At 38.6% G+C, this 25,361-nt stretch overlaps 1 protein-coding gene across 1 annotated transcript in view; it reads left to right on the top strand.

The window, feature by feature from the left end:
* The first annotated feature begins 14,732 nt into the window (after positions 1 to 14,732).
* Positions 14,733 to 25,361, top strand: part of LOC122809531 (NXPE family member 4-like) — a 605,331-nt gene continuing 594,702 nt past the window's right edge. Inside the window, exon 1 of the mRNA XM_044081100.1 lies at positions 14,733 to 15,439. Within this exon, the coding sequence (XP_043937035.1) occupies positions 14,751 to 15,439 (689 nt within the window). The 5' untranslated portion in view covers positions 14,733 to 14,750. The remainder of the gene's footprint in view (positions 15,440 to 25,361) is intronic.

The following is a 25,361-nucleotide window of genomic DNA, read 5'->3' as shown; positions in this document are numbered from 1 at the left end:
TTTAGGCCCAGACCACAATGTCCCTCACTGTTGGTTTTGTGCCTTGTTTAATTCCCAAACCATTCGTCATTGGGCTATCTTTGTAGCTAAATTCTTTCACTCTCGTTCTCCGTATTCCAAAATGGCTTCGGTAAGCCATCCAACTAACGATCTTCTGAAAAAATGTAAAGATAAAGACAGAGACAGACCACATAGGTCTAAAACTGCCGACAACACTTCTGTTAAGCTTGTCGGCAGTCTGCCGGTACTCAGTGAGGAGCCTTTGCAGCCCCTGATACCTGCTTCTACAGATTTGCAGGCCTCTGCTGAGACCCATTCAGAGTCGGGTATGCTGCGAGATGCTCTTTCAACTATGGAACCTGCAGATTGTCTCTACCTTGGATGGGTCCGGAGCCGCTGTGCAGGCACCAGCTTGTGAGGGTGCATTCCAACCTACCAATGTTTGTATTAAACTGGCAACTTCATTTTTAGCTAAAACTACTGAGTTTCTCAGGCCCAGAGTTCGCACTATATCTAGAAAACTGATGACCAAAGTGCATGCTCAAGCTCCCATGCCACAAAAACAAATGCTTAGAATGGCTGAAGACCTTATTACTCTAATTAGGGGACGCCAGCCTTCCCCTGCTAAAAGACAAAGAATTGAGTTTCCCTTCTGATTCTACAGACCAGGAGTCAGATGACTCTGACCCTTCTGATTATCAGGACATACCCTTATCAATCTATGAGGATTCAGATGCAGAGGAATCTATTCCCTCTGCCTCCCCTCCAGAGCATTTTTCTTTTGGTGAAATCTTGCATACTTTAAAAGAGCATTTCCACAGGGAATGCCAGGACTATCCTCAGTCCAAAAAGAGACTCAGAAAATTTTTAGAGTTGCCTCAGCACAGGCCTCTAGCTGTATCCCCTGTCCTGGATATTGTAGATGATGTCTTCATGGAACCCAGTCTTACTCCTGATACTTTACCACTAGCACCTAGAAAACCTGACGTACTACAGAGTACCTAATTCCCACAAATTTCTCTATAAGAATGCTACTGCAGATCCAGAGACCATTTCCCAGGGACCTAAAGGCATTACAGCTACTACAGCCAAAAACTCTACCCCTTCAGACAGGGATTCAAGAGCTTTAGACAGATGGGGTAAGAAGGTATATACCTCTGCAACTCTTGCCATCATGGCTTTGAATTGCCAGTTTCACATGTTGAAGTACCAGCAACATATTATGGAACTAATTAAACAAAAAATGGTTTTACTTCCAGATTGTGCAGAAAATAAAGATTTACAAGATATAATGCATTCTGCAAACCAAGTCAGTAAACATACTTTGCAGTGTGGTTTTTGATGCCTTAGAAGCATCTTGTAGGGCTGCAGTCAATGGGTCTGTACTGAGAAGACATGCTTGGCTGAAGGAACAAATCTTGCCAAATCACGTCAAAGCAAAATTACAAGACATTCCTTTAAATCAGGACCACTTGTTTGGCACCAAAGCAGAAAAAGTTCTTAAAAAGATGGAGGAAAAAGCAAAATCTATGCAAACTGTCATAAATTTCTTACAGGTGCAGCCACCAAGATTCAGTAGGCATTGGCCTTCTAAAAACTGGTCCTTTCCAGCCCCTAACAGGCCTTCTCAGTCCAAACCCAGGGGAAAAGTCCACCAAAACTACAGTCTCAGTGCATGCAGAGATCTAAACAATGGAGTGCTCCCACCTCAAAAACAGGGAGTGATAAGCCACCCCCTTATGGAAAAAGTTCACAATGACTTTTCAATTATCCTTCCCAGCCATGCCCAATTACTTGCACCCCTAGGAGGAAAACTTGCCCTTCATGCAAAAAAATGGATGTCCATTACTCAGGACCAATGAGTTCTAGACATTGTATCCCAGGGATACAGATTCTACTTCCATTCACTACACACCCCAAGTGGGTTGCCAGATCTTCCTCCAAACCAGTGGGCAGAGGCTCAAAAGCAAGTACTTTCCCTTCTCAATATCAGGGCTATTCAACCTGTGTCAGTAGAATAAAGAGGACAGGGTTTCTACTCCAGACTGTTCCTGGTGCCCAGAAAAGAGGGCTCTTGGTGCTCTATCCTGGATCTATCAATTCTCAACACCTTTCTGGTGGTCCCAAAATTCAAAATGCTTACACTGCAACAGCTTCTACCTATGCTAGCCAAGGATGCCTGGTTAGTCACCCTAGACTTAAAAGAAGCTTACCTGCATATCCCCATAAGGGAGTCTTGCAGGAAAATATCTACGTTTCAGGGCAGGCTCATTCAGTTCTCTGCACTTCACTTTGGCTTATCTACTGTGCCCAGAGTATTCACAAATTGCCTGGCTCCAGCCATTGCATACTGCAGGAAGAGAAATATTCAAATTTTCCCATACTTGGACGATTGCCTGATTCAGGCAGACAGTCAGGAATTGCTACTTCAGCACCTGGCATTTGTAAAAAGATTCCTAACTTCACTGGGGTACACCATCAATGAAAGGAAATCACAACTGGTGCCCAGTCAAAAATTTGTATTTCTGAGAGCAAGCTTGAACACAACTTCCCAGATGGCATTCCTCACTCCAGAAAACCAGGTCTATTTGACAAACTGCATCAAACTAATGGCCACCAAAACCCAGCTATCTGCAAGGAAAATACTGCAAGCCCTAGGATTCTTGGCTTCATGCATACTGCTAATTCCATATGCAAGACTGCATATGAGGAAACTTCAATGGTACTTAAAAAGTCTCTGGTGTCAACATTCTCATGACCTGGAAACAGTGATTCTTATCATACTTTGTCTAAGGGCAGAGTTCCTTTGGTGGGCAGAAGCATGCAACCACAAAAAGGGACTGCCTTTCACTCAACCCCTCATCGCCCAAACCCTGACAATAGATGCATCAGAGTATGCATGGGGGGCTCACATGGCAGGCAAATGCATTCGAGGCAAATGGAGCCCGGGACAAATTCTCCTGCATATCAATCAAAAAGAGATGCTAGCTGTACAGAATTCTCTGACAGCCTTTAAATACCTAATCCTTCCAGGACAGCTTCTGATAAAGACAGACAACACCATAGTTATGTGGTTCATAAACAAGCAGGGGAGAACCCATTCTTACCCACTGTGCAGGTTAGCCATGGCCCTGTGGAATACAGCTTTGAGCAACCAAGTGCACCTACAAGCTCAATTCCTGCCAGGCAAACAAAACTCACTGGCAGACGACTTAAACAGAAATCTGCTGTAACCACACTAGTGGAAATTGGAGCCCAGCTCATTCAAACTTCTAATCCAGAGGTGGGGGACACCAGAGCTGGAACTCTTTGTCTCCCCCAAGAACCACCAACTGAGCAAATTCTGCACCAAGACCCCTCACAGCAGGGCCTGGAAGGTGGATGCCCTATCCTTCACATGGAAAAAACTTTCAATTTATGCCTTCCCCCTCTGCCCCTCCTCTCAAAAGTACTGCTCAAGATCAAACAGGACAGGCCAAGGTCAATCCTTGTTGCCCCAGACTGGCCACACCAGCACTAGTACCCACTCCTATGCAGTCTGACAGCAGTGCCACCCTGGCACTTACATCAGACACCTTCCCTGCTGTCTCAGCAGGAGGGACAGATTTTGCATCCACAGTTGCAAACCCTAAACCTTGCAGCCTGGCTTATCCCCTGAATACACCAGCAGCAACCCTCAGCAAAGAGGGGCTGGACATCATCCTTGAGGCCAGAAGGTCTAGTACTAGGAAAGCCTATGCTGAAAAGTGGAAAAGATATTGTTCGTTGACTCAGTCTCAGGGAAAGGACACAGCTGTGCCCTCCTTACCTCACATCCTTGATTATCTAGCAGAGTTGCTCCACAGAGGCCTATCTTTCTCCTCCATTAAGATTCATGCCTCTGCCATCTCAGCTCATTATAATGCTGAGCCACCTCTCTTTTCCCACTATCTCATCAAACAGTTCCTGAGAGATGCTAACAATTTAAGCCCCCCTAGAAGAGCTCCCACCCCTGCCTGGGACCTTAACTTTGTACTGGAAAAGCTCACATTTCTCCCTTTTGAACCTGCTGCTTCAGCAGAGTTAAAATTCCTCTCTTGGAAAACACCCTTGCTTCTAGCCATTACTTCAGCAAAAAGAGTGTCTGAGTTACAGGCACTAATGGCGGTGGAGCCCTTCATTATTTTCTATGCTGACAGTGCCACCCTCAGGACTAACCCATCCTTTATGCCTAAGGTGGTATCCAGTGTGGCTGTAAACCAATCTATCCATTTGCCAACCTTTTTCCCTAATCCTCAGAATAAAGGGGAAAGGACCTTGCACTCCTTGGATGTGCACAGACAGCTCAGGTTCTACCTTGACAGGACTAAACCTTTCAGAAAATTGGACCAGCTGCTAGTCAGCTTTGCTACAGGAGTAGAGGGCAAGGCCATTTCAAAACAAACCATTTCAAAATGGATAGCACACTGCATCCATTTCTGCTACAAGCACCATGGAAAACCTACCCCACAGGGGATCAGAACACATTTCACTAGGGCTACTTCCACCTCTACAGCATTTCTCAAGGGAGTCCCTACCAGGGACATCCTGGAAGCTGCAACATGGAGTTCTGTACACACCTTCACCAAGCATTACCACTTACCTATTTTTTTCTAAATCCAGAGCTGGATTTGCTACAGCAGTCTTACAAGGTCTGCTAGCCAGCCCTAACACTTCTTGACTGCCTCCACCCTTCTTCAGCTTTGGGAATCAACCCAAGTGTGATGACTACAACAGTGAAACATGAAGAACATAGCACAGTTGTGTACACTTACCATAAATGTAGATGTTCGAGTGTATTCAATGTTGCAGTCCTGATTTCCCTCCCTCCAGCCCCCTGGTTTTATCTATCCTTTCTACCTATCCTCTTTATGGCCATTTTTTATGGCAGTGCTATCTACTTTTTACTGGTGGTGTTCCACACCATATAGTAGCTTCCTATTTTGGGAGCTTCTGACATTTGGGGCAAGAAAAACTGATGTAATGGCATTAGCTGCATGTTTTATACCATGTTGACCTGGATATAGTGGTTTGTATCTATTTTTAACAAACCACAAAACTTATTAGCGCCACAAAAATATGAAACACATTAGCAATTATAAGCTGCAGTATTGTAAAATTAAAACATTAAAAATTAACAATTGGTTCTTCTTAGAGTATTCTTGTTTTGTTTCTAATATTTTAGCTGCTGGTTCTGTATGATTTTGCTGTTGAATTGGTAATTGGCAATTTGTTTACTAATTGGTTAATTAGTTGACACCACAAAGAAAGTTTGATACTACAACTGGTTGTTTCATTTTTGTCTGAGGAAGGATAGATAGGAGTCTCCGAAAAGTGCTTGTGGTTAATAAAAGCTCTAATATTACAGCACACGGACTTTTGTTGCTTTTTTTGTTCTTCAGTAGTTTGTTTGGTTTTTGGAATCATGTTTTATACCCCTAACGACCTGACGTCATGGAAGAGGCGACAGCATCCAATGCAGAAATCCCAAGACTCTGGTATTCAGGTCGACTGAGAACTCCCTGCAGGCAGATAACCCAAGTGCGATGACTGCAACAGTGAATACATTCGAACATCTACATTTATGGTAAGTGTACACAACTGTACTTTCTGCACAATTCCTAGCTTTAATCAACATTTTAAACGGATATCCTCTGTCTCCAAATATGCCAATTAATGTGTATATCTCATTCTCAAAATCAGTGTCATTGCTCATTAATCTTGATATTTGTACCATTTGTCCTTTCACTATGCTTTTCTTTTGATGCATAGGATGGCAACTGTTGTACTGGAGAAAGGAATTACAATATGTTTCCTTCCTAAAAATCATTGATTGTAATTTTTTGTTGGTCCTGTCTCATACCAGTCTTATATCAAGGTAATCTATAGTCTCTACAGCTACCTTATATGTAAACCTTAAAAATGAAGTACTAGAGTTGAGCTAAGGGGTCTATATCAGAATCGCAAAAGCTGTCTTTTGCGAATACATGTTCATTGACACACAAATGTCGAAGAACGAGAACAGCGAAGGACAACAACAGTGAAATTGAGAACGCCGAATGGATTTTCTTGGCTGGCAGGGTGATCATGGGGATGAGGAAATGAATCCTTTTCCCCACTGTAGTGTGGTCTCGGAGTTGGTATATTTAAGTAGGGGGGTGTGGGGGGTGCAGGGGGGCTTGCCTCCACGCAAAAACATTTGAAAAAGTGTTTTAGGTAAGGTTTGTTCAGTTAGGTTTACCTTACCTATATGGCTCTGTTACTTCTGGGAATGCGTTCGATTTTCTCATTTTCACTGTTGTCTTTCGCTGTTCTCGTTCTTTGACATTTATGTGTCGATGAACATGTATTCGCAAAAGACAGCTTTCGCAATTATAATATAGACCCGAGATAAGTGATAAATGATGCTAGTTCTTCCTGGGTACCTTTCCAAAAAATCAATATATCATCCAAAAATCTTAGCCATGTTATAATTCTACTATAATAACTTGATGGAAACACACATTCGCGTTCCCATTGGGCCAGCACCAAATTGGCATAAATAGGTGCACATTTAGCCCCCATGTCTACCCCTGATATTTGATGAAAAAGTTCTCCCTCAAAACCTACAAAATTGTTATTCAACACCATGTCCATTAATTCCACTAATAATTGTCTTTTGGCATTGTCTAAGTCGTTCTCCATCATTAAGGTTTCCTGAAATAATTTCAAACTTTCATTGTGTGGGATTACTGTAAATAAGTTCATTACATCAATAGTGACAAATAAAAATTCATCTGGAATTACAATATCCCTCAAAATCTGCAGGCAGTGCCATGAGTCTTTTAGTATATGAACATACTTGCTTAGTAATGGTTTGCAACAAAAATCAATGTATGCAGCCATAGGTTCTATTTTAGAACCTGTTGCTGCCACAATAAGTTTAAATGGCATATCTTGTAAATCCTTGTGGATTTTCGGAATCCCAAAGATGTAGGGTGTCACAGGGGACTCAACAACCAAATATTTGTATTCAACTGAATCCAATACTCCTTAAGTTAAAAAAATCATATAACATGCAATTAATTTTAGCATATGCTCTACACAATTAATTTTTTGAAACTCTTTCATAGTTAGAACTATCATTCAATAACTCATATATTTTAAATATATACTCATTGTGGTCCATCAGAACAACCCCCCCGCCCTTGTCAGGTTTCACAGCTCTAACGTGGTGGTCATTACATAATTGCTTGAATGCGTCCTTTTTATAACATGTTAAATTGTCACTACGCTTTGTAACATTGTAAAAAATCTCCCGTATCCCTTTCTCACATATGGTATCAAACAGTTAAACAGAATTATTCATTGGTGGTAAAAAGTGCTTTTTCTTTTCAGTATTTTCTTGTCGTTAAAACGTTCATCTTTATCATGAAAAAACATTCTTAAATTCAGCTGCATAGTAAAAAGCTTTAAATTAGTAATAACCTTGGCAATATCCATGGGGATGAGGAAATGAATCCTTTTCCCCACTGTAGTGTGGTCTCGGAGTTGGTATATTTAAGTAGGGGGGTGTGGGGGGTGCAGGGGGGCTTGCCTCCACACAAAAACATTTGAAAAAGATAAACCTTTGCTAAGAACAGACATATTATTGTCATTTATACAAATTTGAGAAAAATTGTAAACAAAAAAAACATTTTGGTAATGACATTACATCTTAGTTCATCATGAAGTTCAGTGGGTTCAAAGTGTTAGTTTGATGAAAAATAATCAAAAAAGGAACCATCACATCTTATCTGTTCACTTGATAGGAGCAATTTCTCCATTGTTGTCCGGTGGGGAACTACAACTGGTTATGAGCTGTATTCCCACCTGTGAGGTTTAAATAGGGCTGATTTCCTGCACTTTGCTGTGATTGGACAATTTTGAATATGCTGAGTTAAGCTAAGTGACGGACAAACCTGCTAAGCACAGATAAGCATTGCTTAAAGGAGTAGATGCAAATCATTGCTTACCAGTGCAGAAATCTGCTTAGCTAAGCTAATTCTTGCTTAGAATTTACATTTAAGCAGTGCTAAGCATAGCTGGGCACAAATTAGCATTGTTCACCTTTCCATTTACAGACTATCAGCATTGTGGGGCGGATTCATCATAAATTACATATTATGATATGTATGTTTACCTTCCATAACATCCCCCTATGTGCTTTCATTACATTACATTCTTTTGTGGCTATACTGTATGGGGCACTTGTGTTTATATGAGGGTTTCACACTGTTCTACACTGACACCTCACATTTGGACCTGCTGCACTATACTGGTTAACAAATATATATTATTCGCTACCTACTGATAACAAAATATACTTTTAGTGCTGTTTTCACAAATAAAAATTAATGGACTGCATCAGGGCTTGAACTGCGAATGACTGTATGCAAAGTGCAAACTCTAACCACTATGCTATTGCATTTTAGGCTATTTTGGCTGTATGTTTCTATTTAGCTCTTTGGGATGTGTAAGCTAGGCTGAGCATAGCTGTGCTTCATGCAGACCTGCTCAGCTACGCTTAAACTTCATTGGAGATTGAAAAAAAAACATGTAACAGTACTCTTATAAACTGAGAAAGCTGCTAGTATGTACCAATTTGTGTTAGAGGACATTTTATGAGTGTAAGGCCAAGAATATTAGGGAATAATCTGGACACTCTGTGAAAAGCTGGACAGTTAAGTGCTATGTTGTGGGGGGCTGTGCTTACATGTACCGCGGATCTGTTAGCTGCTGTGGAATTTCTGTATGGCAATTCTAGAGTGCTGGGGGCATGTGTACTACGTCAGCACTGCTCAGACATACCCCCTGCACTTGTTCTTGTTTCATGGCCATCTAATGTAGTCAGCAGCGCGCCCTCATGAATTTGCAGGGCACGCTGCTGTCCTAGACAGCCACAGAACACTCTGTGCAAGACAAACACAATTCTTGCATGGAGCTTGATAAATCCCAGGGACTGAGGATTACAAAGACAAGAAAGTTAATAGTGACTTCTACTTTCTGATGAATACAGGTTACCAATGTGTCAAAATTAAAGAAAAACTAAAAACAGTTTGTTTTTAATTTTTTTCTGTAGTGGTCCTTTAATTACCTCTTTGTATTATATCTCAGGTCTTCCATTATTTGTGGATCACTCATGGTCTATGTGTTTATTATATTTTTATGAGATTAAACCTTTAGGTGTGCCACTGTCTGTTGCAAAAAGCAGATCAGTTATTTTACTTATTAGATCTTATTTAATGAAACTATCTGTTCTTGTGAAGAATCTGTATTTCGAGGAGGCCCAAGTAGAAAATACCAGATAGCCTTTGAACAATGCAAAATTTATAAAATGTCAGAAATATAAGACATAGCTAGCAAAGAAGTCAATGCATAAATTAAATGTGGATATGAAACACTATACCAGATAAGTAAAATAATGGATCAGTTAAGGAAAGTAACCTTTTAAAATATTAGGACTCACAATGCCAAGTCCCGTAATGTTCAGACTGAATAATCAATAATCCAGTATGACAGTGCATAAATATTTGTGTGTACAATATAACAGGCAGCATGTTACAGAACCACACAAACTTTAGAGGAAATTCCATTACTGTAGTAGGTACTTCTTTATTTATCAATAGTACTCTGCCTAGCAGTAACTGTCTAATTCATTATTATTAAAATTATATTCGTTTTCAGCTTCTTTCATGACACATTAAACCAGTAATATTGTTTTAAACAAGCAATTTAATCACTATAAATGACATATTCCTCTGTACCATGATGATTTGCTGCATGAGTATATTATATTTACACTGTACTTATATAAAAGATAGTACTTTCACTGAACTATAATTAGGATGACCACAAGATGTCACTACATTCTTCATTCCTTTTCTTTTTTTCATTATTCCACTTTTTAAAAGATAATGAGCATAAAAACTATTTGATTATATTTTAAAATTAACTACATTTATTTTTAATGTTTTATTTTTGTGTTTCTGCTACTCGTTTTAACATTCTAAAAGTTCACTTCCTGTAAATGAGGGTTAAAGTTCAAAATGCATTTCCTGCAGCATAGGGAGCTTGAACATGGAATCTAGAGTATTATAAGTTGAAAAACAGCTCAAGGGATGTAAAAAAACATTCTAAAGCAATGTAACTAACACTAGGCAGGAAAAGGGACTGAAAAGAAGCAGTTACTGTAAAAAACAGTGAATAACATCTCTAATTTCTTGAATATGAGTCAAAGTAATGAACAAACACTACACAAGTTACATCTATTAAAAGAAAGTGAAATAATGTATATAAATATTTTTCCTGCAAAAAAAACCACTGAACACAGTACCCACTGCACATAATTAAAGCTTATTACATACAACCACATTCACAAGATAGAATAACCAAAAATAAAAAAACAGATTACTTGAAATTATATATAGAAAATATATGTAAATTAAGTGGATTAGTTAAACATGTTAATATACACCCCACACACATACACACTACTTTCTATGTCAGAAAATAATGTTTGAGAGGATTTTTATAAAATAATAAAGAGACTTATAAGTAATAGTAACATTAGTATATATATGTGTGTGTGTATATATATATATATATATATATATATATATATATATATATGTGTGTGTATATATATATACACTATCTCAGATACTGTCAATACATACCCCCACCACATCTATACTACTCCCTATGTTTAAAAACAACGTTAGAGTGAGTTAAAATAAAATAATAAAGGGACTTATAAGTAATAGTAATAATAACATATGTATGCTATTTCAGATACTATAGAAAATGTATGTTGATAAAGTATAAAAAAAATGTTTTACCTTGTATTTGATGATGAACTGTAATGGATGACAACATTGAATACCTGTGAGAAAGCTATTTAGGCAAAATAGAAAATGAGAACAACATTACTTTTCTTTTTTACTATTTTTGTCCTTCGAAGACCAGCCATTTCTTGTTGCTTGTCTCTTTAAGATGACAAGAGTCCAAATCCATATTTTCTGATTGACCAAAAAGTTTCTTTTTCTGAGAAAAGTCAACTGCATCATCTAGAGAATTAAATTTTTTTTGATCTTCTGGTAAAAAGATCCTAATTCTGGATGGAAAAATTAGTTGAGCTTTAATGTTTAGCTTCTTTAAGTATTTATGAATTGAATGCATGCTTTCCTTTTGGTCATAATAGATGCAGTATAGCCACTGTCAAACCTGATAGTGTTGTTATATATTTTTATCGGACAATTAGCCCAAGCATTCTTCAGTATCAGGTCCTTGTCTTGGCTGGAGAGAAATTTTAAAATAGCTCTGGGGACCAGAGGGTTTTTCTTCAAGGAAGTCAAAAGAGATCTATTGGCACTCTCAATACCAAAAGAGAGATCTTCTGGTAGATTTGGAATTTTAGGCATCCAGTTATTTAAAAACTGCAACATATTGTCTCCTTCTTCCTTTCCTGGTATTCCATATATCCTAAATATTATTTATTCTAGATCTACTTTCTAGGTTCTCTAGTTTTTCCATAAGCAAAGTATTTTATTTTAACAGGACTTCTGTGTGATTCTCACTCTCTGCTGTTCTACTATCCAGGTCATTTAATGTGTCTTCTGTTGCTGAGATCTGAACACATTGTTGTTTTATGATCTCTTTTAACATTTCTTGTTTGCTTGTTGGAATCATCTTTTATATTGTCCATTTTGATCTCAAGTTTATCAAATTTAACAAAATTTAAGCATTTTTGAAAAACTGCACTTTCGCATAATTGAGTTAATGAATTTATGTTTCAATGAAACGTAAATTCGCTGGATCAAAGTGTGTGTATATATATATATATATATATATATATATATATATATATATATATATATATATATATATATCCCCTTTGAATTTATGCATTTTATTTACCTCACCTTTTCTTCCAGCTGTCTGCTTCAACTCTTGTAGTTTAAACAAATTAAATTTTGTTACAAAGCAATCTTACCCATTCGATACTCGGCTGGAGTGCCTTCTGTGTGGAGTCTGCATGTCCTCCTCGCGGTCGAGTGGCATTCAAAAGACATGCATGAATGGGCATGCCTTCGTTGAAGGTTGGGCATCGAGCTGGCACCTCTGCACCATAAAACTCTACTGCCAATCATTAGCGGACCGGAGTTCCACTGTGGCGACCCCTAACCAGGAAAAGCCGAAAGACAAACAAACAACAACAAAGCAATCTTACTTTTCTTGTGTTACTCTGTAGTATATTGTGCTGTACTTGGATAAATGACAGCCTTTATAATGTTTTTGTTTTCTATTGTAATCTGAACATTTGCTATATTCTGCTTTTTCCTTTCATGTAATATGTTGGAGGTTTTCTCCCCAGGCCTCCACTGAAAATATGTTATTGCCCAGTTGGACTTTCCCAGTAAACAAATGTCAATAAGTAAATAATAAAATTAATAAATATTACATTATTAACTTGTATGTGATCTGTTTAATGTATAGATATTTTGTCATTGTTCAAAATATTTGCTCTTGTGCATAAAGAATATTTGATTCTTTATATATTCATTCAGTTTTGTGATGACCAGAGACCTTTGAGATTTACAGGCATGAACCGTAGAGACTATAATCTGAAATTATTAGTAAGGATCATCATGTAGTCCCCAGGTTTGAGACCATCAGTCTCCATTTCCATATTGTGCGACTAAGCAAGATACTTATCCACACATTATCCCCTTCCCAGGTTGCCTCTAAAAATATGCTTTTGTGTCTGTTAGGATTAACTGTTCAGCAAATACATCAAATAAAAATAAAATATGTGGAACATATACATGTAGATTCTGGGTAATGATATTTATTTATTTGTCTGAAAATCAGTAGGTAGATTGGCCTATGATATCTTTCCAAGCACGGCTTGGGTCATGTGACACAATCAACTAATAATCGTTTAATAACATAGTAAGCGTGATGAACTTGCATGGTGGTAAAGTGCAGCATCACCAAATAACACATTGGTAAAATGACATTAGCAGAAAGACTCATCGTAAAGATAAGAATCTGCAAGTTTACAAAGCAAAAAAAAAATATCAAACTATCAAGGATAATGAGATGAAACAGTAGAAGAGACAAAATAGCAACATGACCAGCTATTAGAATGACCTATATAAAAAGAAAAAAGAAAAAATAAATAGAGAGGAGATAAAATAACTAACAGTAAAATGATCAACTGGCAAAACTGATTATAAGGTAAAACATAGATGAAAAGTTATCTTTACACTGTGGCATATCGTCTACTCAGAGGTGATCTTTGCTTAACATACAAGGCCATGTCAAACCCAGAGCTGTTGGACATGCTCCACTTAAAGAAATCCCAATCCCTCAGAGCCACACGCTCCAGGGATCTAAACGTTGTCATCACAATGAACAAAACGTGCTGGAGGAATAGGTTCCTGACCCAGAGACTCCCCATACTCTGGAATAGGCTGCCCATATATGTCAAGCAAAATGCCTCCTTGGCCCTCTTCAGAAGGAACCTTCACGATTGGATGGGAGATAGGAAATTCACCCCGGGGATCACGTCAGTCACCCTGCTAGACAAGGGTCCAGGGAAGTAAATATTGTGGGAAGAAATATCCAGGGAATTGTTATGGCTAGGCTTGTATAGGCCTTAAGGCCGATAGCCTAGTACCAACCTATGAATCTATGAACCTATGATGAGTTAATGTATAATGGCAATTAGTGGAAACATTGATAGCATCTGAAATTAGCATATAATAAAAATGTAACAATGCTATGTGGTGCAGACACACTGTACAAAGGTAAAAGGTAAAATAAAATTATGCAAGGTACATACATATGCCAAGCCTAATGTCTGTTTATGTATAAGTAATACAAAGAGCAATGCTATCTTATGCTGCACTGAAAGCCTTGTTAAAACACTCCTGGCACTCAATGTTTATGTTGCAAGTGCTAATAATGACCCAGAAAAGGGCTAAGTATAGAACAATTGTGTGAGACCAGGAATCAACAAACTACGAGACAGGTATGCCCCAGAGAAACTATGACTTAACCAGCCTTTAATACGATGAGGTTTTTGCCCCCATATTCATCAGAGTGAGTGTCAGGATTCTGGCATTATATATATGGCATTGGGATGAGGACTTAAAGATGTTAAGGCAAGATGTAACTTGGCAGAGCAAATAAATGATGTCAAAGCCCATCACTACATACCCACTCAAGCCAGTCCAGCCTCAGTTCAAACATTAGTACTCACTGATGAGCAGAATTTCCCCAACTCCTCCCCTGGAATAAGCTAGCTAACACATGCCTCTCATTCTTGCCCCCCACTCAGCGCCTTCAAAACACAAGCTGTTAATCAAACTTGGGTCTTCTGGATTGTACTCAAGGCTTCATCCCTATGTGCCATAGAGCTGGGTTGTCGTCAGGCCTTCATCTCTATGTGCCATAGAGCTGGGTTTATGCAGTCTGTATTTTAACAGTTTGTAGATTATCAGCCTTTGATGATTCCAGTGGGAAATAAATTTCTGCAGTACTTGGGCAGGAAGAGGAACAATACAAATGCTTAATTAGGTGTATTAGTCTTTAATTTGTGTCATTAAATGTTTATTACAGTGGGCAGACTCTAAGATTATTTTGATGCATTAATTCCTCTTTTGCATTTTCTGTTTGTTTAGATTCACTCTGTAGTTTTAAGAACAATGTGTGATTCCTGTAAAGATATACATTCTGGATATAAGAGTCGAACCGAAGCTGATGAAATTCTAAAAGAAATTGATCAGATTTATAAGTTCCTCATACCTCCAGATTTTCCACATCATGTACATTTGTTTAACAAGAGTACTAATGCAAAAAACAGCAAATATTACATTGTGAATCCCTCTGGAGTTTATAGAACCGGAGACATGTTGCATGTATATGTAGAAACGTATGACTACCTCGGCCAGAAAAGGACAGTTGGAGGAGACTTTTTTCGAGTCAGAATTTTTAATAATGATCTGAATGCTGGTGCTACAGGAATGGTAACAGATTTTAAGAATGGCAGTTACTTAATGACGTTCCCACTTTACTGGGAAGGAAAAATATTTATTTCAATAAAACTTATTCACTCTTGTGAAGACATTTCCATTCTGTCCAAACTGAGAGAAAAATATCCGCGTAAAATTGATTACTTGGGATATTTTTTTGACAAAAAATTTCATGAAACGGCTGTGTGCCGCTATAACTTATCTTCCTCTGGTCCGTTATGCGACTTTTATGATAAAAACTCTGGAGTGGAATGGATGTGTGAGAAACCCCGAACATTGGGCTGTGAGAATTTCAGATATTTGGAAACTCAGTATCATAAAAACTATTTACTTAACAGTGAAGAAGAAAAATTCCTGGACAGGTATTTTTTAACATTTAACTTCTGACTGAAGTAGACTAAGATATGGAATGGAACTATTTCTATTTAAACTGTGTACAGTGAATTAACATATTTTATCCTGCTGCATTTCTGTATTGCAGCATATACACTTCCACAGTATTTTTCAGATTTTTCATTTTTGGGCAAGCTTAATTAGTATTTTAGAGTATTGAATGAGTACGTTTTTGATGCTTTCATTATGGATGACCAAAGCTACTTATGTACATTACAAGTTTCATGGTATTCTTCACATGCTGCTGATAAAGTCATAAGTTGAAGTATCATTGCAGGTCCCATACCACAGAGTGTTAAAACATTGACTTTCAGCTAGATGATCAAAGTTCATGTCTTGGCCTGGACAGTGGAGGAGCCAGCAGAGGAAAGAGGAGGCATGGCCTGCTCAGTTCCACTGAGGGGACATTGAGGGGGCATGTTGTGGGGTGTGTATCTCTTATTAATTAATTTGCAATGGAAATTGGGAATCTAGTATGAGCTATCTGCTTGAAGAGGGAGGGTAGGGTTACCTAAAGACGTATTTAACTCACAAAAGTGGATGACAGCCTATGGTTGTATTCATTGTAGCACACCCCCAGTGTTTATTCAGTACCCAGATGGAGATCTCAGGACATAGCAAAAATATTCCCTGCCAGTTGACTGGAAGAACACTGCACCATGTCCAGCCCTCACTTGGTAAGGGTTGAATGGTAGAGATGCATCTATCAGCCAGATAGTAAATAGGCATAGGGGAGGAGGCAGTAACATAAATTGCAGTTGAATGAGAGGGATGAAAGAATACAAAGTAGAATTATTTTATTTATTTGTTTGTTAATAAGGCAAGTAAACTGGCCTAGGGACACATTTCAGCTATGACCTGGAGCAATGGCAGAATGAAGACAAATAAAACAGGAATGACACAATAATTAAGCAATAACCAATGCGTGGGTGTGTGTATACTGGGGATTTCTCTGCTGTTGACGTGGTTTGATCACAAGGGTGAAGCCTGAGTGATTAAACCAACCCAACCATGGATAAATCCTCACATACCCACATTCACGAGTTAGTTACTGCTATTATACAATTACATTATTTAAGAAAGAAATTGCTTACTTTTCTTAAATCATGACTTTGTATAACTGCACTATAATGTTCCTCTGCATTTTTTTCCTTATTCTTCAGTGTTTGTTGATGTACTACACATGTGTATGGGACTTACATTCTCACACTTGCACAGCATATCAGTGCTGTTGAAAACAAGCAGTGGAGAAAAGAAGATCTCCGTTGCTCTTTTTTTAACTGTAAAATCCAAACAGTTTAGAGGTATGAGACAAAAATACAAGGAAAATCAGGTACATTCTTTTGCTTTGCAGAATGTTCCTGATTTTCCTTGTATTTGCTTTGCCCTCCATACATACCTCTCAACCTTAACTCAGGAAATGGGGGCAAAGCCTTAAATAATGATGGACAAATTCCCCAAAAATAGGGACCGAGCGTAAATTTTGCATTTAGAAAGCTGCTAGACTAATAAGATTTCTATTTTCATGCATTGTCTGACAAATATGAAGTCTAAAACTGAAACGCGTGTCATTATTTAGTGACTTCACTCCTCAGTGATTTGTCAGAAAACCACACATTTTATATAAGGAACTGACCAAATATTTGAGGCAAAAATCTGGACATTCCATGAAAATCTGGACAGTTGAGACATATGCCTCAGTAGCGTATACTAATAGAATAAAGTCTGGCCACTCAATGGTACTTCAGTGACCTGACTTTTTTCTACTGGTATATGCTCGATTTACAATGGGCATGCAGGTTGGGGTGATTAATCAGTGTGCATGTTTTTGAATAGTAATGAGCTATCATTGTGTAATCTTGCTTACAGAATGCTAATATTGTGAAGACAGGTAGTATACTCAAAAGAACAGAAGACAAAGCAGAAGTAAAAATGTATATACGTTGATGTTTACTTTTTGTATATATAACTAAAAGTGTCCTGGTCTCAGAAAACAGTTATATGTAACATACATAAAATTGAAATATAACCTTAGTGGTGTCCAAATCTGTCTCTGCTGTTGAAAAGGCTTTTTGTGGAAAAAGCATATTTCCTGGTTTGCAGTTCATGCATTGTTATTATCTTGTTTGGCTGAAGTGTCTCTTTATTGGCTATGTTATATAAAGTCCTTTTCCCTTAACTGAAAGTTCTGTTTAGGAGAGAAAACAAAAGTTTGTGCCCCTTAGTGATTCATAGAAACTAGATAGCTATCTGTAAAGTGTGGATGGAGCTAAAGGCTATTGTTTTTATTTGTAAACATTCCAAACATTTCCTGAGAAAGAACTGCCTCTGTCCCTTAATAGTCTGTGGTATGGGAAAATATTTGCACCTCCCTCCTTGTTTTTGATGTGTTCCTAAACCTAGTGGTTCTGGATAGGGTTGCCACCTTTTCAAATGCCCAAAGTGGGACATATTTTGTAGAAACATGAGATTTTGCAGGACAAAACATACCAACGGCCAGTGCAAAGGAAAGAACTTCACTTTTTTGCCAAAATAAAAGCTTATTTTTATATCATTTGCATTACTTATGCTATTTCATATAATATTTATGTGTTTCAGATACAAAATAACTGTTTTTGCAACTATTTAAAAAAACTTAAGAAATACATTTTGTCTTAAAATCTGTGGGCATTTGCCATTTTTTAGTTTTTTTCCCAGGACACAACCGCCCAAAGTGGGACTGTCTCTCGCAAAGAGGCACAGGTGGTAACCCTAGTTCTGGAGCTGTCCACTCTTTATGTTAATTTGACCACAAAATTCCCCATAAATTAATTAAATTCATTTATTCTCCCAGTGTGTTGCAAATACTCAAAATACTGAGTACCCACAGATAAATACAGGCATGACCAGTTATCCTCAGACAAAGTCTCACTAAAAACTGAACCACTTTACTTTTGTGTCATCACTTTTTTACATATTGGATCTATGTTGTGTTTAGATTCTACTAGTTGTTATCTGTGTTATTAGCTGACCTCAAAAAACAATACCTCTCACCAGGGGGTTCCAGCTTGCATTACCCTCAGCCTTATCGAGCTATGACACTTTCTAATCAAGAGTCAGCTGTACTACAGTCCTATAACATCAGGGTCCTATAAGCCTGCAGCACATACTAGAAACATCCTGGCCATTGATGACTCCATTGTAAGACATACAGACACAGCACTAACCAAGATAGCATATGATAATATGACAATTAGCTGCCTCTCTGGTACCAAGATTAGGGATTTCACTATGGTCCTTTGCTTCATTTGCAGACTCAGATACAGTTAGGATTTTTGTAGTTGGCCATATGTAGGTAAACAATCATAGGCATTACATGCTAAGGGCAATGCAAAGAGTAACTGTCTTCAAATAACACAAGGTCCCTGGGTCAAAAAAAACTTTCATCTTCACCAACAATGAAGGGTAAAACTCAAGGATAATATAATTGACTTCAGTAATTGACTGCCAAATTAATATTATCCTAGGGGATCCGGAGTGTCAGCATGGGATGAAATGAGTAATAGACACCATCTTTTGCCATATATGGCCCTTCTATTTTTGCATACTGGTTAAATCTCTTGTTAACCCAGTCCTATCTTATTTTAGTCCATGGTCACTTGATGAGCATCCCATCATAGCAGATTCCACTCCAAATAGTATCAAGTTAGCACTGTTAAATGCTAGAAGACTAAACAACAAAATGTCTAAACTTGAGACTTCCCTTACCCTCAAAGACATCAACTTTTGTGCAATTACAGAAACCTTGTTCCAGTGTAATAACATTGTCTCTGTTCTAGGATACAACACCTATCATGCATTCAGATCTACTAACAATTCTAGAGGAATATCCATATTTAGTTGTATCTTCAGTGTCTCTCACCAGATTCCACATGATCAAATCTGATTAAATTTCTAGTAGCGTTCAATAAAATTATCATATTATAAACAATTACAGAACCCTATCTACGTCCCCTTCACAGTATGCAAAATACTTAACCCGTTAGAAAAGTTAACTGTTGAGCAACAACCTTATTTATATCCACAACAAAGCCAGTAATGTAGATAATGAACCAGGAAGAAAATTCATAATAGAATAAAATCCACACAGCAATTGGATTGTAATAAATTTGCTGTGTGGATTTTATTCTATCGTGAAGTTTCTTCCTGGTTCATTATTACATTACTGACTTTGTTGTGGATATATTTTTCATCTTGTTTTGTGGTCTTGAACAAACTAATTTATGACTTAAGCTATCCACACATAAGCTTGCAGACCTATCCTACCAACAGCTAATATGCCTATAAATTCCTGAACTTTGTAAAGACCAATATTTTGTTGTTGTGTCTTTAGGCTTTTCCCGGTTAGGGGTCGCCACAGAGGAACTCCGGTCCGCTAATGATTGGTAGTTGATTTTTACGTGCCGAGTTACCAGCCCTGAAGCACAACCTTCAATGAAGGTACACCCATTCACGCATGTCTCCACGCAAAAGACGCTCTAGCTGAGAATCGAACCGGACAGCGTCTTACTGTGAGGCGACAACGCTACCTCACAGTAAGACGCTGTCTGGTTCTACCAATATAGTTGACCAAATTATCCCCTGCCCACCAAAGGTGTCACTCTTCTAGATCTATCTGACCCCAATTGCATCACTTCACTTTTCCAATTGTAATAATCCTTATCCACAAACTCTGACCATCTTTCTGTAACCTGCCCCATAAAAACTTGTTTTGAAGTCTTTACAATAGGCTTTATTTTCAGAGATTTCTCCAAAATCCAATGATTATTGAACAGTTTTACTGATAATCATAGATGGTATACCTACCTAGTAATCTTTGTACCTGAGGTTGATGTCTTTTCCTATCAATTTTAGTTCATCTTAGATGAATCCTTATTAGGTAGATATACCATCTATGATTATATGAGGCATCCATAATCATCTGATGTGAGCAAATAGCAAGTTTAAAACTAAACACATATGGTAAAACTCACACATAAACAAATGCTGTAACAAAAAAAAGAAAGAAATAAAAGAAAAAACATTCCTGGCCATTTATAAAAGATCTCCATTTCATCACTATAAAAGGGATTTAAAACTGGCAAGTAATCCTTTCAAGCTTACTACTAAGAAATTCAAGGCTGACTATGAAATTAGGGTCACAACCATTTCAAAATGTAAACATATGTCTATATAAGGAAGACTACAAGTAACCAACAATACTATACTGAAACTATCTCTGACAGTACTTCCTAATCTAAACCAAACTATATTGATAGCATTCTTGTGTTTATATTCTCTTCAAACTTCACCTAACTGACCTTTACCTCTGCCCCTTATCCCCCCTCACACCTCATCTCTTTGTCTGCTGGGCAGCATTAATTCCCATCTAGCAAACTCCCTCCATCAACTTTTTTAACTTAAGTCTTTTGGCTTGTGCACAATGGTGGCCCCTTTATTGAGTGTGGAACTTGCTGGTATATTAGTCTTAGTAGTATTGTCTACAAGGCTTTGAATTGTGTTACAGATGAATTAATAAACAGTGATGCAAGTGGCATTATATGGCTGGACACACATCAGCTGAGCTTTAAGAAAAGTAGATCATGTCTGCTCATTGTGGCTGAGTTCTTTCAAAGGATTACTGAAGGCATGGATTAAAATTATACCGTCCAATCTGCCTAACATAACCTTGCCAAGGTATTTAACCCTATTCCTCATCTTGGACTTATTCATAAACTCTCCCAGCTCAATATTACTCCATACATAGTTTGCTGCATAGCTAATTTGCTGTCTGCTATATGGTTAAGGTTTATCACATTTGCTTTAGACAGAAAAAAAAATCACTAACAGTGCCACACAAGGCTCCATCCTAGGCCATTTCCTCTTTGGTATAAACTTCTGTGATGTTAAAGCTGATATCAAGGGATTACTGCTAAGCAGTTAGCAAATTCCACTGTGATACTAAAATTCTGGATCTAACAAATGTTTGGTGGGTTAATCATGAGCTTACCTTCAGTTTTAATTTCCTTTGGTAAACTCACCATCACCACCACATACCATAAGGTAACGTTAAACTTAAATTTGAGCAAATCATCAAAGACTGTAGTACCTGTGTTGATAAAGTCTGGTCTGACCAACACAGCTCTGTCATTGTCAGAAACCCCCCTTCTATGCTGCATAATGTATCCCCTGACTTCAAGCTACAAAGAGATTTAATCCCACTTATCTCCTACATTAATAGGTTCATCACTGAATACAATGCTTACTTTACCATACATTTCAGTAGTCACCTAAATAACTTGAAAGACTTTAGCTCTATCTGGTCTTATTACTATCATCTACCATGATAGATTAAACCCCTTATTCCTATACTAAGTTTTCTATAGGCTCCTAAAAGGTGATCTCTGTTTAGCCTTCAGTGGTATGATTGACCCCCACACTCTGAACTACTTCATCTAAAGTGATGGTATAGCAAATATACTGCCACATTAACAATATCATATGGTACAACATGTACCTAACCCAACATATCACTTGTTTCTGGAATACGTTTCCTTCAGATGTCAAGAAGTGAACTTCCCCTGCAACATTTACAAGCAATCTAGATGACTGGATGTTTGATCACAATATTTCACCTGGGATATGTGGGGATAATATACATAATAGTGGACACTGCCAATTTTTCTGGCAATACTGGGTGATATTCAGCTGATCTTCTCAATGGACTCCATGGCCATAAGCTTACTAAGAGTATATGAACCAATAAAATGGAAAGTATACAATATAAGGTGGAGCTACTTAACAATGTTCACAATTTTATATGAAAGGAATACAAACAGAAAGCTTAACAGTTTATACATAAATTAAGAGAATAAATTAATGTCTAGATGTGCTTTCCAAGTAATATGGAGTCCATATGATGTAAAGCAGGGCTAAATTATGAGTTATTTTCTGTATAACACTTGTCCATAAGACACAGAAGACAGCTGTATGAATAGCCATTTTTCAATATTTATCTTTGTAGCCATTGTTTTTTTTTTCTGAATTGAGTAGTTATACTCATTTCAAAAAAGCTGGGGTAGAATGTCTAAGATGCCAGAAGATTTTTTGGAAAAAAGTTTTTTTCATTATTCTCAAACAGAATGGTGGTCTTAATATGGATATAGCACCCTAACTAAATGTATATAAGAAAGCAAAAGAATGTTGTTATGATTATGAATTTATGATGACCTGTTGTGATAAAGTGCAAATAGTCAAAAGAGAGCTTTGGTCAATCCAGGATGCTGCAATGGTGATCTCTCTGCCCCCAAGTGCAGCAACCTTAAACATGATTATATTATCTAAGAGGCATAACTTCTTGTATGACACAGTTTACTTCCCTTAAAAAACATAGGGGGGAATTTAGTAAAGCTTACATGGACTTATTTGCTGTGTATAGTGGCATGGTGCTTACACGGAAGTAAGCAGATGTGCGATACAGTAAAGGGAGCTGAGGGGTGTGCATGAGCATGCAAATATGGAAGTGTCTGTGGCATGCAAATGACTTCATAAACAGGTGAAATGCATGCAAATGAGGCAGGCAGAGTGATCCAGCAAGCAGATAGGCAGTCATGCAGACCCCATATTGATGTCTGTAATGTACACGGAAACATTCCGTGTACAGGATGTAAAAATGACACCAGGGGCTGTAAAAGTGTAGTTACAGTGGCAGAAATAGTGTAGAGGATACAGATATGTGCAAAAGTAACCACTGTGTGTCCCAAACAATATGGAAAATAATGTAAAATATATATTTTTTTAAAATTCTGGGTATGTTTGTGTGGCACGCTGAAGTGCGCAAACATGCTGTTATGAAAAAGAAAATTAAAAATACTGTAAAAACAGAATTTGTGAGTATGTAACAGTAATGCATTACAGGATACTGTGTGGAGTCTGTGCAATGGAGGACTGCTGTGGTTGCTAACAAGGTAGGGCATGAAACCATGTAGTTACCACGTACTGTGCACAGATCTGTATGCAAATGAGCAGGGGTTACTGAATACCACAAATCGGTATCTGTGTCCACAGATCCCACCCATGTATGCACAGAACCATGTTAGTGTCCACAGAAGAGGTAGCTGTCATCAAAAGAGGGTGTGTCCACAAACTTTTATTCTCATTGGAGCTCAGCGGCACCTGCTCAGCAGTAGGGTGTGTATGGTGACTGCTAAGCTTTGTTTACCTTAGGGGCTGTGTGTTTCAGCAGGTTTGAGCTTGTTTGCTCGGCACACAGCCGTGCTGACCATGACCCTCCATGGGTGTGTGTCTGTTGACTGCTAAGCTTTGTTTACATGCTGCAGAGCTCAGCAAAGAAGTCTGTCAAAAAAAACTGGCTGAGAAAGCCAATGATATATTAATTACTGATGAGTCCTATTTCACATAAACCAGGGCCATTAAACCCTTTAAGTATGTACTTGGCAGGTGGAATGCGTCATAGCTAGCCAGTCACACAGAGTACACCTACAGCAGAGCACTATAAAGTAGGCATACACCCTACAATCTGATTTTCAGCCATACTCTGCACCATTGGAGTACACACTTGGGAATTTTAACCTAGAGAATGCTAGGGGCTCCTGCAGGTCTGCTATATATGTATGTGCTAGATGCTGAGGTCAGTGCTGATGCTGACCATAGGCTTAGACTGAGAAGGAGAAGAGGGTTCAGGTCCAGGGTAACCTACCAGGAGCTACATGAGCTGGAGATTGTAGAGTGCTACAGAGTGGACAGGGACATGCTACAACAACTCAGTGAGCTCTGCCATCCTCAACTCAGACCCAGAGTCAACAGAGGGGAACCCATCCCAGTGGAAACAAAGGTATGTGTAACCCTTAGGATACTAGCTAGAGGTACTTTCCAAAGACCAACTGGGGACATGATGGTGGTCTCACAGGCATCTGCTTCCAGGGTACTCTACCAGTTCCTGGATGCCATGCTACCACATGCCAGTGAGCACATTTATTTTTCCCATGCCGCTGAGGAGAGGGCCAGCAGTATGTGACTCTTCTACCATGTAGCAAACTACCCTGAGGAACTGGGTGCCATAGATTACACTCATATACACATCAAGGCACCACCCATTGAAGAAGGTAGTATCAACATCAACCACAAGGGGTACCATCCCATCAACTGCCAGGTTGTGTGCAATGCCCAGGACATTATCATAAATGTGTGTGCTGGCAGTCGTAGCAGTTATCATGACTCCCATATCTGGCATGCATCACAGCTGTACCAGATGTTTGCTAGGGGGGACATCCCACATGGCCATTTAGTTGGGTATGCTGGCTATGCATTGGAGCTGTGGATGATGACACCCATCAAAAATGCACACACACCTACCGAAGAATGCCATAATAAGGTACACGTACAAACCAGGAACATCATAGAGTGTGTGTTTGGGCTGTTGAAGTCATGGTTCTGGTGCTTTGATGTAGCTGGTGAAGCCTTGCAGTACTCTCCAGCCACATGTGCATAAATGTTCACAGTATGTGCCATGCTACACAATATGATCCTGTGCAAACAGCTGCAGAAGGATCAGCAAAGGGAAGGGATATACAGCTCCCCACCAGTGCCTTGGTCACCACAGCTGCACCCTCAGAGGAACCCCCTGAGGCTGTCCCTGTAGGCAGACGTAGGCATGCCCAATATGCCCTTGCCTTGGCCAAGAGACAATGCATAGCACATGCACTGACAACCTAGGGCCATAGGGACTAACACTGTACTCCAACCCACAAACATATCAGTAAAAATTATGCCAGCCAGCCCACACAATCTGTACCTCACCATGTATTGGCTGTGGACTGTGTGCATCAGACAGAGCCAGCCCCAAACTACAGG

This window comes from Protopterus annectens, chromosome 8.part0, assembly GCF_019279795.1.
Source record: "Protopterus annectens isolate FY-2018-M chromosome 8.part0, PAN1.0, whole genome shotgun sequence".
In the NCBI taxonomy this organism is placed as follows: domain Eukaryota; kingdom Metazoa; phylum Chordata; order Ceratodontiformes; family Protopteridae; genus Protopterus; species Protopterus annectens.
The sequence above is the reverse complement of the archived record's forward strand: the minus strand, read 5'-3'. Positions and strand labels throughout refer to the sequence as shown.